This window comes from Agelaius phoeniceus, chromosome 2 (genome assembly GCF_051311805.1).
Source record: "Agelaius phoeniceus isolate bAgePho1 chromosome 2, bAgePho1.hap1, whole genome shotgun sequence".
Lineage (NCBI taxonomy): Eukaryota > Metazoa > Chordata > Aves > Passeriformes > Icteridae > Agelaius > Agelaius phoeniceus.
In genome coordinates this window covers 69,091,120-69,106,155 of record NC_135266.1, presented here as the reverse complement: position 1 = coordinate 69,106,155, position 15,036 = coordinate 69,091,120, and the positions used below count along the sequence as shown (strand labels likewise).

The following is a 15,036-nucleotide window of genomic DNA, read 5'->3' as shown; positions in this document are numbered from 1 at the left end:
CTTCTTGTGTTGTTTTGACACTTTGTAACAGGAGAGGTGTATTTGACCACAAACATTTTCAGTTTCTTCACTGTCATGGGAAGAGCATGAAATGAAAGTTGGTCTGGGTGGTCTTATTTTTGCAAGTGGCAGACTGGCTTGGGTAAATGTTAGTGGAGTGGATATAAGCAGATAACAATGAGGGCAGGAAGGCTTTGAGTGTAGATTCTGTGGAAGGGAGGAGCTCTTTGTGCAGGCCCTCTTAGTCCCTCCTCAGAAGAAAATCCATTTTGGTGTGAATTTGAAAATCTCTTTGCTTTTGAGCTCTTTCAGCATACACTGATTAACATTTAGTTCTAAACTAATAGAAGTAAATTGTTAAACTGGATTTAATTCTCCAAGGTTTATTTTTGGAAAGCATATGCTATTTTTTTTTGTGCTCTGTGCAGAATGAATCTTTTTAAGTGTAAAATTCCCTCTGGCTATAAAAGTATAACCAGAACTTCCATGGTCTGTAGCTCTGAAAAAAGAAACACCCAAGGCTGATATGATATGCATGTTGAACTTTTTGTAGCTGTCACTAACTGCAGACATAGTTAGAATCTAATATTGAAGGAGAAGATGGATAATGAGAGATGCAGGGAATGGTCTTTAACTCAAAATTTTTGTACATGGGTGTTTGGCATTCTCTTTAGGAATAATTGAACTCTTTCAGCTCTCTCAAAAGTTAGTATGAGCTGGAGGCGGTTGGCAGGTCTGAAAGATAATCCAGTTAAATTAATAACCTGAAGCTCACCAGTGTCTGGAAATTGTGGCACTTAATAAAAGCCTAACATTTTTAAATCTGTGCAAGAAGTATCAGAATTTTCTCCACAGCATTTGGCTTTTGAGATACTCATTTATTCCCAGTTGAGACTAATATGGTTGCCAGTAATGTCTCCTTTGCTGAAAGGGCCCTTGTGCTGCTATTTCTGCTTTGCTGGGCCAGGTGCTTTTCTGATGCGGATGGGGAGCTGGTTCAGGTAGATAAATCAGCAGAAAGCAAATGGCACACAAAGTGATGCACTGCTTCACTGCATGGTCCAGTGAACACACAGCACTTCCAATGAGAGGAGGACAGAATCCAAGGCTAGAGAGAAGAATACCAGCTTTGGTGGCAGCTACTTATTTGATTGCAGCTCCCTCAGCTTCCTTCTGGTGTCTGTTGTAGCCTTCATATGAAAATGTTTATCACTTTGTGTTAAAATTAACATAATGATTGCAGAAAGTGAAATCTGTGACTATTTTAAGCATAGTACATGTTAACAATATCTGAACGTGTAGCTTAAAATAAAGGAAATATATTTTTGGTTTCAGCCCAAAGCAGCCAATGTTCTTGGAGCAGTTAATAAGCCTCTTTCGTCAGCAGGCAAGCAGTCTCAATCCAAATCTTCACGAATGGAAACTGTAAGCAATGCCAGCAGCAGTTCAAATCCAAGCTCTCCGGGAAGGATCAAAGGGAGGTTGGTAGACAACAAAGGATCTTTGATATTTCAAATATTTGTAATGGAAACTTTGAATACTTCTATAATATTTTCTAAGTAAAAGACAGAATTCTTTTATCTTACATTGAAGTAAAGTTACAGTACCGCATTGGTATAACTGAAACCATGAATATGCCTTTGTAACTCCAGAAATAAATTTTCTTAGAAAAACCCAAAACAACAAAAACCAACCAAACAAAAACCCACCAAAAAACAAACAAGAACAAAAAAATAACAAAAACCACCCCCAAAACAAAACAAAAAACCCCCAAACCCCAGAATCAAATTACATCCAGAACTGGCTGAAGGAGAAAAGGAAAGCCTCATATATTTTAAATTTTTTGAGGGCAGGTTTGGGGTTTTTTGCAGTGTGTTTTAGGTAGATAGCTATATCCCCCCACACATATATATGTACACAGGTGTGGGTGTGTAGGTGTGTGTGTGTGTGTGTGTACACACAGCTGCAGTCCCTGGGAACCTGGCTGTAATGCTACAAACACATCCCACCCAGGAAGGACTGGTAGACCATTGTAGTGGTCCTGCATGACTTCCTCTTCGAGTCCTGCACTTTGCTGGACTTTGCAGACAAATATTTTTGGATTTTAGGTTAGCTTAGTGATGGAGAGGTGAGTGCACTGTAATGCTATATGTCATCTTCTAGTTATGTGTCTTTAAAATTATGGCTTATTTTGTGCCAGTTTTGTAGGTTATTCATCAGTTTATGTACCTTATGTTCATTTTTTTCTTTTAACTGAAAGTCATATTGTCACTAGTTTTTTTTGGGGTTTTTTTTTGTGGACAGTGAGAGATTGTATAGCCTCCACTATTTGTATTCTTTCTACTGTTTCACATTCTTTCAAGACTTAGGAAATGTTATGTTTGAATTTAAGACTTCTCATTTGGTACTGCTGTGACTATTCAATATATAATATTAATTTTAAATGTAGTGCAGTGTTTTACAAGAAATATTTCTCCACTGCAGAAAGGCTGCAGAAAGGCTTATTTCATACATGTCATGCAGGTTCACATGCTGCACTGTATTACTGGCTAATGACAGGTTCTAGGAGTCCAGATTCTTCTTTGTATCCAGCAAAACGAATCTGAGATCAAATTTTAAAAAATGCTGCGCTCACAGCCTAACATGTTCTGTCATTTCCCGGTCTCTCCAGTTCACTTAAGTTTATGGGATTAGTGTTTTGGGTGGAGATGCCAAAGACAAAGAGAAGAGATGGGAAGGATTCAGGATGCACGATATTTCCAGTTTAGTCTGTCTGAATATGTACAGGCAGATTTGCATCTTTTGAGAGGATGTATATAACCTAAGCTTCTCATTACATCCCAGTTAATACAGATTGTACATCTGTAGGAGTGACAGAACATCTTTCACTCACTATGCAGTGCCCAGACCAGGGAGTTGAGTTTGTGTGTTTCAATACCACTTTTCATTTCCACACGTAGCGTATTTCTTTTCATTAAAAAGCATGCACTGGTATTTAAAAATCTTGCTTCTGCAGATGAAATTAAATGACTTGTGCATTGGCTTCTGTGCATTACCTTTTATCTGTGGGTCTCAGTGTTTTACATATGCAGGAGGCATTATTGTCCACACTTACATTTGTAGAAACTGAAATAAAAATGAAATTGCTGCTGCAAAAAGCAGAGGGAAATTTGAATTCCTGTTTTATTGCCTAAACCTCACCATAGGAAGATGTGTGTTCTTTGGCTGGTCTGTCTGTGGGAATCTTTGATGGCTATAGGAAAGTATATTGTATGCAAACAAATCTCTTGCAACTCACACTCTTCTGTTTAAAAAGACTGCTTATCTTTCCCAGTGAAAAAAGAAAATTGAACGTGGTTTTGCTCCAAACATTTGTCTTGAGACTTAAAGGATGTGGCTTGTGACACTTGATATCTATAGTACCCACAGTGAAAGGTTCCTTCTGCCAAATTGTTCTTGGTTTATTAATAGATTTTTTTAATGAAAATTGTTGTCCTTAGTATTTTTTTAATGATTGCCCAATGTATTATAACAATGAGGGAAATATATATTTATTCATCCTAGGCTTGACAGTACTGAAATGGACCACAGTGAAAATGAAGAATTCACACTGGCTTCACCCTTACCAGGAAAGAAAACTGACAAAAGGGACGACTCTGATCTTGTAAGGGTGAGCTGTTAAGATTAATGTGATGATATTTGAGATAATTAAAAAATATGTTGAAACATGAAACTACTGGAAAATGTGTTTAGAGTTAGATATGAAAATACAATGAAAAAAGAGGTTCTGTTTCTCATAGAATCATATAGGTTGCAAAAGACCTTTAAAGGTCATCAAGTCCAACCATTAACTTGGAAGGGTGAAGTCCACCACAAAATCATGTCCCTGAGGTTACAGAGGCTTTGGAGAGTGGTAGAGTGGTAGTATCCTTACTGATTCTTACTAATGGATATATATATATATATATATATATATATATATATATATATATATATATATATATATTTGTAGTTTAGTAATAAGAAAGGTTCCTAGGTTCCTAATGAGGATATAAAACATTTCACTCAGATGTAGTACTTTAATATGTAAAAGAATTTGCAAGCTGGCTAAATATTACCTTAAGCAGTATTTATACCTGTATCAGAATACAGAAAAATAAACCACAGAAGAAAATAATAATTGTATTGTAATTCTAAAAGCAGGTCAGATAAAATAGTAAGAATTTCCCTTACCACTAGTAAGTTCCACTTCTTTGTGCCTTAATAGCAGTTGACAGTCTGTAAATTTTGTAGTATTTGGGATATGCATGAGAAAGTAATAAGATCAGATTTGCTAGAATTGGATTTTCTAGGCTGCATTAAAAATGTCCTGTATCTGATGTCACCGCTGCTTTATTTCTTTTTACTGTCTCTGATATTTCTCTTTTCTCTCATTATGTCATTCTGGTGCATTTTTCTAGGTTGGTTGGGACATAAGCCACTGACTAGTAAAAATTCCTGAACTTGTGGTTGTCTTGAAATATAAATAACTATAATATACTATGGGAAAAGCAAACCAGTTTATAACTAAATAAGAAAAATCTGGAATCTCTTGTCAAAAAAACCCACAAAACAGTTCTGTAAACCCTAAAGTCTGAGAGTCCAGACAGCTCCTGGCATGCATTTCATGTTTAGAAGCATTAGTTGAAATGGTAACTACTGAGAAAGCTCAGTTATCAAGCAAATACAGGTCAGTGTCTTGAATACTTTTGAGAGCATCATTCCACTTCAAATCTATCAGTAAGTTGCTCAAGATGGTGGATTCAGAACTCATTTTTGGATTTTTGGAGATGGGGAGCAGATTACAGCAAGGATTACCTGAGAAGCAGGATTTTCATTGGGTAGCAGAAGGTCCATGTTCTAAAGGTATCGCTCTTCAGGATATTTGTCTAGATTAACACCTTAGATTAACAGATTAACATCTTAGTTCTAAGGTTGTGGAACACTGGGAGAAATTTTACTTTGAAAATTGGCAGCAGTTACTTACTGGCTAAAAGGAGCTGCAGTGACAGATGTGCATCTGCAAAAGCAAATAAAGTGGGGAATAACGAGAATGTCACTGAAGAAATGAACTGACAGGAGATGTCATCATTGTTCAAACATTTTTCTTATTTTCTTCTAGGGTAATTTTTTGTCCTTCAATTTCTTTTCCTTTTTACCCTCATATCCTTCCTAGATTTTCTTTCTGCTTTTCTTGAAAAAAGTTTTTGGTTAAAGTGGAAACATGAATGAGTATGTAAGCTGACCTGTATCTTATGTCACAAGGCAGATGTACAGGGAAAAAAATCTTCATTCAGGTTTTAAATGATGTATCTCTGATTATGTAGATGAAATTTCAATGTGGTAAATACTAATAAATGCATTGAAATACAGTAGTGTTACTATGAAACAAACATTGGTATGAAACAGAAAGTGTAAATATTTGGACTTTTGGAAAATTTCATGATGTGAGATGAAAGAGTCACCCATGAAATGGTGGATGGGTAATATTTTCTGCTTTTATTTTTCTGAGGGTTGGTTGGGGCAATATTGCCCTAGCAGCTGCTTACTGAAATCTTTGCACTGTCTATGGCTCTTTACTGTGCTCTTTAGAGAACTAGAGCATGGAGAGAAAAAGGAATAGTTTCTATGAATATGTTTTCAAACCTTATGATTCAGAAGGGATTCTGCCTTTGCTGCTATGTTAGAGGAAAGGGCTGCCATCCAGTGGAACCTTGACAGGTTTGAGGATTGGGCCCAGGGGAACATCAGGAGGTTCAAGAGCTCCAAGTACAATGTCCTGCACCTGGCTCCAGGCAATCCTCAGTATCCATATAGGCTGAGGGATGAAGGGATTGAGAGCAGCCCTGCAGAGAAGGACTCTCAGGGTCAGTCATGTATGAGAAACGAGACATGAGCCAGCCATGTGTGTTCACAGCCCAAAAAGCCAACTGTGTCCTGGGCTGTGAGCCTCATCAAAAGGAGATTGGCCAGTGGGGGCAAGGAGGCGATTCTTGATGTCTCTTGGGACACTCATCTGGAGTGCTGTGTCCAGCTCTAGGTCCCCATTATAAGACAGACATGGAGCTGTTAGAGCAGACCCAGAGAAATGCCACAAGAATGATCAGAGGGCTGGAACACCTCTGCTAAGAGGAAAGGCTGGGAGACTTGGGATTGTTTAGCTTGAAGCAGAGAAGGCTCTTGGAAGACCTTATTGCAGCTTTCCAATACGACAGGGGCATGTAAAAAAGATGGAGAGAGACTTTTGACTTGTCCTGTAGTAATGAGATAGGGGGGAGCAGTCTTAAACTGAGAGAGATGATGTTTTGATTGGACACAAGAAAGGGATTGTTTACAGTGAGGGTGGTGGGACACTGGAACAGGTTGTCCAGATGAGTTGTGGATGCCCTGTCATTGGAGATGTTCAGGGCCAGGTTGGATGGGGCTTTGAACAACCTGGTCTAGTGAAAGGTGTCCCTGCCCATGCAGGGTGGTTGGAATGAGAGGATCTTCAGAGGTCCCTTCTGACCCAAACTGTTTGTTTTAAGGCTTGAGTGTTTAAGGGTTGTTTTGCTGCTCAGAGCAAATGTTGGTACAGCTCTGACAATAGTGACTTGGCAGCTACCACTAATTCCTGTGCTTCCTTCTATGGTTGTAAAGTCTATGGTTGCCACTGTCTTCTGTGTTAGTGCCTTGCCAGTGCCAGCACAGGAGCCAGGCATAAGCACCCTGCAGCTCACAACAAGAGCTGAAGGCACAAGTTGGCAATTCCCATCTTCTCTATCTTTATGTTTTCCTGTTAGATAGAAATGCAGTTATGGATGTTCTGTCCTACTGTGTTGGACACAGCAGAGGATACAAATGAAGGGTACTTCAGGGTTTTAACTACTCATCTTTCAAATAATCTTTCCCCATTGTCTGGTATTTTATATGTAGGTGTGTGTTTATATTTTTGCAAATGTTTTTGAAATGTATATGGTAAACAATCTGAGACAGCTTGTGTACTTTGAAGACTGTCTTGTTGGAGGAAGCTTCTAAATGTGACTGTTAATATGGCAGTTTAATTTTTTAATTTAATGGTGCAATCTTGCCTTTTCAGTCAGAGATGGAGAAGCCTAGAGGAAGAAAGAAAGCCACTATCACAGATTCAGAAGAAAAGCTAAGCATAGATGACCTGAATAAAGTGGGTCAAGAGCAGAAGCTTAGAGGTAGTCAACGGGGAAGGAAGAGACCTGCAGTTGTATCAGAAGCTGATGAAACACAATGGCAAGAGGAAAAAAGGCTAAAAGAAGATGTGATAGAAAGTGAGGATGAACAGAACAGTCCACCAAAGAAAGGGAGAAGAGGACGCCCTACCAGGACAAATAATGGGGCAACACCAAAGGAAGAACCAGTGGCAAAGTCATCAAAAAGGAGCAAAAAAAAACAACCGCCAGCAGCTGCAGTGGAAGAGGAGGAGGAGGAGGAGGAAAGGCAAACTGAAAATATTGAACAAAAACCAAAAGGCAGGCAAAACAGGACATCAAAAAGAACACAGCAGAGGTAAGTCCATCTTCTTGTAAGCTGTGTGTTTTTTATCTTTGGACATTAGTTATAATTTGATGCTTTGCAATTTGGGTCTTCCTCAAAACAGAGCAGAACCATCTGAAACTAGTACAGTTGAATCAGCACAGTCTACGCCACAGAAAAGACGAGGAAGGTCATCACAAACACCACCAGCACAGCAAAAAAAAGTGTAAGTCCTCTAAATCTGTGTTTAGTGAAAATTAAATAATGCCTCTGTGCCCCCAAGCAAACCTTTACTGAAAATACTTTGGAATGCTGTAGTTGACAGTTAAGAAAATAAATTGCTATTGTTATTGCTAAAATGTTTTCCTTAGCTGCTTCTCCTAGGGCATCTCACAACAGAGCAGGAGGCTGTAAATAATTTTAATGTGCTCAGGTAGCATGTGTGTAGCTTTGTTTTTTTCAGGAGAAAAGTCAATAAAGCATACAGAGGCCTTGAAGATAGGGCTTTATTAGGACTTAAGGGAGAGGAAAGTGGCCTTGTTTTTTTCGGATAGCGGGGAAAAATCAAATTGTTACTATGGTGAAACAGAATTGTGGAGAATTAAGTTTATGCTGATTCTCCTTAAATTAATGTTCGCTTTCTAATTTGTGGCCTTCTTACTATCCACTTAAATAATTTTCATGTGGAAAAGATGTGTTGTGATCAGTGAAGGGTAGTAGCTTCTGAAAATTCTGAAGTGGATTAAGTTCCCAAATGAAGGTAAACTTGTCGTTGGCTAGTTTCATTTTTTTTGTGCCTGCTAGAGGAAAATACAGGTATCTGTACTTTTCTGTCCATGTATAGATAATATATGTAAGCAGAGGTGCACAAGGGGTTATTTCACCACTTGTCTCAAACTGCAGCTCATGGAGAATATTTACTTTTCTAAAACCTGATATAAATTCCTTGGGGCACTATTTGGGGACATCTACTGTCTGACACTGTTGTATATCTCTGTTGTCTTTCTGGCTTCTGGGCTTAGCATCACATCGCTCTTCCTCTGGAAGTGTAGTGTACTGACTTGCCTTAAACCAGGGATCTTCCCTACAGGAGAACCTTGCCTGAACAAGCTTGTGCCCTCATTTCAAATTCTGGGCTCGCTCCGGATCACATGATCTGGCATATTGCATGCAATACATCCTGACCTTTCCAGTTTCCCTGCCTCAGGTCAGACCTGTGCTTCTCCTTTACTCTGGAACCAGAAACACAGGACCAACACTGGCTGCTTACTCCAGAAGTCACTACCACACGTGTGGTAGAACAAGAGCTGGAAACTGCTACTGCCATGCAGGGAAGACAAACCAACAAGTTATTATACAAGTTATTATAGCACTGATGTGCTATGTGGTGTTTGTCAAACATGCCTTTTTTTAAATATTTAAATAACTTTTCTCTGTGAAGTTGGTATGTTTCTTTACTCCATTTTAAGCTGACAGTAAACTGTATCACTACCCACGATCAGTAACAAGCATAGCTCTCCTTCACGTGGATGTACAGTGCTCCTGTCAGCTGTCAGGGTTCAAAGTTGTTGGATCTACTCTAGATTTCATTTAAAAAATAAAAATGGGGTTATGTTTGTTTGTTTTATCAGACAACCCATATTTTGACTGTTCTTTTTCCAAATCTGCAAGAAAAAGTGAGACAGTAGCCATTTCTCAGTCTTCAAAGTGCATTGTAGTTAAGCCTTTCTCCCTCATCTACATCAGTTTTCACTGAAGGAAGTTGATAGACTGAGCCAGCATTGTGTGCTGCAAGATAAATATATTTACACCAAATGCTTAAAGCTTTCTGTGCTTTTTGGGAGTGGATTTGGCATAAGAATTTGGGATTTTGTGTATGAGGTGATAATGTATCCTGTGGGTGGTAGTGTATAACCTATTTCTGATAGCAAATTGGGTTACCAATTAGCACATGTGAACAGGCATATTTTTGTGATATATGAAAGGAAGAACCTAGCTTGTGAATCATTCTACTGCTTCCTTTTCAATTCCATTGCTTCTACCAGTCTTGGAGGACTTGAGTTGGGCTAATTTGTGTTAAGGGATGGCAAGTTGGTTGGTTTGGAAATGCTATAATTGCTATGCAATTGAGAGATTTTATTTTGTCTGAATTTTAGTGGTTCTCAGGATTGAAAATTCCTACCACTTTCACAATGTGATAGCATCAGAGTACAATTGTTTTGGATCTGTGCCCCCACTGGAGATTGAAGTCTGTCTGTTGTGTGCCTGGAACTGAGTTTCTAGTTTCATTTCAATCAAAACATCACCAACTTTGGGTGCAGCAAGACTTCACCTGCAGTAAATGGGATGATTCAGTAATTTGATTCTGAATTGTGCTACTGTATTGTAGGTGCAACTGTGGAGTTTTGGATACATTTGTAGTTGGCTTTTTTTAAAGGCAAGGAGTGTTGGCTAATTCTCCTTTTAAGCAAATGGGTGCTTTCTGCTTGTGGCACAAATCCCATAACCAACACAGACAGTTTAAGATATTGTTGACTGATTGTTCTTGATTATCCTGGTTACACTGGTTATCCCTAAGATAGCTTGGACGATTTGTGTTTTAGGTGTTAATTTCATGGGTAGCAATATGGGTTCTTCTAGGTCTGAAGAAACATAGATGCAGCTATTCAGATTTGTTGTGTAAGAAGTCTTGGAGAAGTACAGTACATCTGTTCATGAAATTGAATAGAGAGAAAACTAACAAACAATATTCAGTCTCTGGCTGTTTGGCTTTTCCTGTTCACTGGTTAGTGTTGTGTCAACCTATTTTGGCCTGTATCATGGCACTGGAGAGAAAAATCTGCCAAGTCTGTAGAGGCAAAATTGTTCAGCTTTGTGCTCCTGGGCCTCTGTTGTGGAACAATTTTGTTTTCAAATGGTGTTGTCCAGCCTCCTAGTTTCACTTCAGTTCTGTGCATGGATGAACTAGACAGGTGTAAAAGACAGCAGCATTATATAACATGAAATGGTAAGGATGCTGTTTTTGTGAACTAGAATGTTTGCTCTGTTATACAGTTTATACATACGTATTGCAGATGTACAGGTGCTGTGAAGCTAATCTTTATTTTTCTTCTCATTGTAGCCGTGCAGGGCGTTCCAAACAAGCAGCCAGTAAAGAGAATGAATCCAGTGAAGAGATGGACGTGTTTCAGAGTGGCTCACCTGTCAGTGATGATATTCCCCAGGAAGAAGTAATGGAAGAAGAGGAAGTTTCCACAATCAGCGTAAGAGAAATGGCTGAGCTTTTCTTTGTTAGTCTTTGTGGTGTTCTCTGTGTATTGATGATCAGACAATGGCCTCTCTTCTTAGAATGATTTCTTGTTTTTAGAACTTAACCTTCCTCCTTTAAAATGAATGGGGTGGTTGTCAGCTGCCACTGTTGTGTAGTGGAGCTGCACTGTAGTTTCCTAGAGAAGCTGCATTTCTTAGAAAATACAATTTTTTATCAAGTATCTTGAAGTTTCTGTCCTGTATAGCTTTTCCTATCTGTATGCCAGAATTGTGTAGCATCTAATGGGAATTATTTTCCAGGTAACTCCTGCAATTCTTCTCATCTAGATTTTAATAACGAATAAAGCTTCTTCATACAAAACAGACACACAGAATGAATAGTACTGGAAAATAAGCATGGAGTCTTGGAACAGAATCCTAAACTGATCTCTTCCTCTTACCAGCATATGTTAAAATGAGTTCACTTCTATCTTTATTTCATACAAATACATTGGCATTGTTAGTAGTCACACTAAAACTGAGAATGCCTTCACACTTTTGGATAAATCGGATGGTTGGAGCATCTGAGGGTGGTATGAAAACCCTGAGAAAGGAACCTGCATTGTTGTGAATTCCATTAAGGGTGCAGGCGCAGTAAATGAAGTTGGTCATTGACTGAGACTTGTACTTGTGACCAAATGAGTAATGAATGACACTGCATATGGATTCTCAAACATTATTGAGTGAGCCTGAGCATTTTTTCCATTATAAAATGTATTTGTTCTTGAATTTTTCAAATTTTTTTCTGTAAAAAATGTTTAAAATCTTTTCTCCAAATAGGTCCGTCGCAGAACTTCCAAAAGGGAAAGGCGATGAGTGAGCATGTAGTTACCAGCCTTCCAGGTGAAAGCTTTGAAGAATGCTTTTAATATAAAGCTTGAGACTGAATGAAGCTGTTAGTGCACAAATGGGGTTGCTGAAGAGAAGACAAAACCTATTTTACTGCCCCTGCATTTGCAGTCCCTAGGTCACAAGCTTTAGCCACACACATGTTGATATCATTAACTGTGGATTTTTGTGAAGTGTAATGTGCGCTGGCTTTGTAGACATATGAACTAAAGAAGAAAACTGTAAATAGTTCTTTTTTTAATGTTTCTGACTTATAAAGTGCTTGTATAGCTTTTATCTGCGGCTTTAAACTGACAGTACCCCACTGTTTATTGGATCGATTGATTTAAAAAAAGAACAGAGTTTGTTGAAAATTGATCTCAAGCAATAGCTGTCAGTGTTCGTATTTGTACTCTTGTTGACATTTAACTGTGAAAAACAAGTCAGTTGAACAAATAGTGCCACATTCTTTTGCCACTATTTGTCGAGGAGAAGAAGAAGAAGAAAAAACAGTCTTTGTTTCCTTCATGAATATAACCTAGTGTGTTTACCTTCAGGCACCTACCTATCATCAGAGGTGCTAAATTACTTTCTTTTACAGTTGAACAATATTGGATAGAATAATACAAGAGATGCAAATTTGGAAAGAAGTTTTGTTTTACACCTCAGTATTGATGCCAGACTTTTCTGGACTTGTAGTGGCATTGAAAATTCAAAAAGGATTTAAAATACTTTAATTTTAAAAGTGTGTTATTAAATAATGTACTGAATACCCTACCCATTTTATCTTCCCCTATCAGTTTTTATTAATCTACTGTATCAATAAAATTCTGTAACTGAGTTTTTAATAGTCTAGTATGTTAATGTGTATAGATATTTCCTTCTGAACATGATGTTCACAAAGAGCAAATTATTACTACATTATAATATGAAATCTGATATATAAACATTAGTGAAAATACAGTTCTTATTACAATGTAAAGTTAATCACAAAGAGAAATTTTATTGATGCAGTGTGTCTTTATAAAGCTGTTCTTGAGAGCCAAGTGTTTTGTATTTTATAGTGAAGTTGCATGTTTATGAAAAATGTGCTGAAAATGGGATGTAATGTTTTTTTTGAAACTCGTATCTAGCAGTAGTATATGGTAGGTTGCCTCATGAGAGATCCTTTTATTGAGAGTTTATTGTACCTTTCTGTTTTGTTTTTGTTTTTTGAGCCAAATTTTTTTGGTATGAAGAGCTAATTTTTTTGTTGAATAACCAGCTGTCAATTATTACGGTCAAGGTATTCAAGATTTGAATGAAGCTTCATTTTTATTTTGTGCTACAATAGAGAGAGGTTGGTTTGTGTTGGTTTTTTTTTTTTTTTTTTTGTTTGTTTTGTTTGGAGTTTTTTAGGTTTTGTTTTGGTTTTGGTTTTTGGTTTTTTTTTTTTAGTTATTATCTGTAAAAAAAAAACCAACAAAAGAAACAAAATACATAGAGCAGTATCCTGTATACAGTTTACCAGTTTACAAACTGTCTTTGAACCAAAATATATCACTTACTATACTCTGCTTAGTCAAGCACACATCATAATTTCAGGTGCTGTTCTCCCTCTGGTTCCCTACAGTTGACAACACATGGAAAGTAAATTTCTAACCTAAGAAAATTTTATTTCATTGAATAATGGAGCATTTTCACATAATCCATCAATAAATAAGTTATTGTTGCAAGGTTGCCTGTAAAGATTATAGGAAAGGATAATACCACAAATTCACCAATTTCCAAACTGTAAGATCACTAATAAAACAAGCAACCCTTAGAATTTTTTTCATTATTCATTTTTTTTGGTACCACTAGGAAAAAGTATTATGAACAATTAGATTATTCTGCCTCATCTTAACTTTCCCCCTCTTCCAGTATTCAGCTTTTCAACATTTATACCTATAGATGTGGGGGAAATGCTGACTAGAAAGGCAGTTTATGGTTGATGTGAATTGACTTTGAAATAGTTGGCACAACAGAACTGGCTTACTTATGCTTCAGCAGTGCAAATGCAAGTTGTTGAGGGTTTTTTATGGTATAAAATGATTGAAAGCTAGCTTTGTATTTTCCTCTTTGACAGAATTGCACTGAAAACATTTATGGAAGATGTACCTTAAGTCAATTTTATACAAAAATATGAAAAAGTAATGCTGAAACTGCTGCAGACTCTTGAGGCTTTATGTGCATAAACATGGTTAGGTTAAACTTCATGGAATATTGATGCACCATTACTGATCATAATGTTTATTGTAAATTTAAACTATAGTTTTGCAATTTAACTGTTGATTTCTTGGGTAATAATGTGTAAATCATTATTTCTTGAGAAATAGGCACAGCAAATATGTCATTCTTGTATTCAAACCTCTTCTAAGTTCATTCTCATCTCATATAAAGAAAATGAATATTTTATGTACTAACATTTTGAGATCTGCGTACATAGCTACAGTAGATTATAATTATGTATAAAAGATAAATTGCTAACATTCAGTTAGCATGCTCTTCTGCAATGATAATGTTAAGTTTATAAAAATGTACTGTATTACATTAAAAGATCAAATTGAACTCACTGTAACAAGTTCCAGTATGACATTTTTGTGAGATTACCAAAGTATCTTGCTGTACTTTGCAGCAAATAAATATTTTGTTACATTTCCTTTTTTTGCTGCAGTGCAACAGGAAACTTTCAGTGATCTATAGTTCATGTGCAAAATCCAAACAGGGATTTTAATCTTTATACTAGTGTTTAAAAATAATTCACTGATTCCAGAAGCATGGTGGTTTTTTACCTGTCACAGACTGAGGTAATGAATATTTAGGGCTAGCTAACTCACTAATAGGAAGGAAACATGAAAGTGTTTGAAAGTTCTAATGTGACTATACCTGTTTCACCTCAGATAATCAGAATCCTGTATTAACTATACTTGACTCTGCCAATTGACTTTATTTTCTAGCAAAATTGAACCCCTTTTCAAATATTTTGACACTTGCTGTTTTGACATTTGGATCTCTGTGAACAAAAATACTAGTTTACAAAAAGATACTAATATTAAAGACATTTTCACCAAAAATGAATATGCTCAGTTTGTGAGTAACTTGCAAAAAACTTAAGTCTTGAATCCTAAATACATTATTCTGGCATAGCATTTGTCATCTGATACTCTAGGAAAGGCACCACCAAACATGAGAGGGGTGTGTGCAGTTTCCTTGCTGCTTTTTTTTGCATGTGTAGGTTTTGACAGATTATCCAAATCTGCTTTTGTGAATGCACACAGTAGGTTTTGGATCCTGCAAGTTTACTTATCATTCATACTTATTCCTGTCACTGTGTGGGGTTAATTCTTAAAT

General features: G+C 37.0%; 1 protein-coding gene across 3 annotated transcripts in view; it reads left to right on the top strand.

The window, feature by feature from the left end:
- Positions 1-14,759, top strand: part of PDS5B (PDS5 cohesin associated factor B) — a 101,529-nt gene extending 86,770 nt beyond the window's left edge. The window contains exons 30-35 of one of the 3 annotated variants that reach the window (XM_077173803.1): positions 1,336-1,481; positions 3,565-3,664; positions 7,118-7,560; positions 7,652-7,753; positions 10,649-10,790; positions 11,617-14,759. In XM_077173803.1, coding sequence (XP_077029918.1) covers positions 1,336-1,481; positions 3,565-3,664; positions 7,118-7,560; positions 7,652-7,753; positions 10,649-10,790; positions 11,617-11,652 — 969 coding nt within the window. In that variant the 3' untranslated portion in view covers positions 11,653-14,759. Of the gene's footprint in view, positions 1-1,335; positions 1,482-3,564; positions 3,671-7,117; positions 7,561-7,651; positions 7,754-10,648; positions 10,791-11,616 lie in introns of all 3 variants that reach the window. The other 2 variants (XM_054627851.2, XM_077173804.1) reach the window with 2 other exon arrangements.
- Positions 14,760-15,036: the final 277 nt, after the last annotated feature.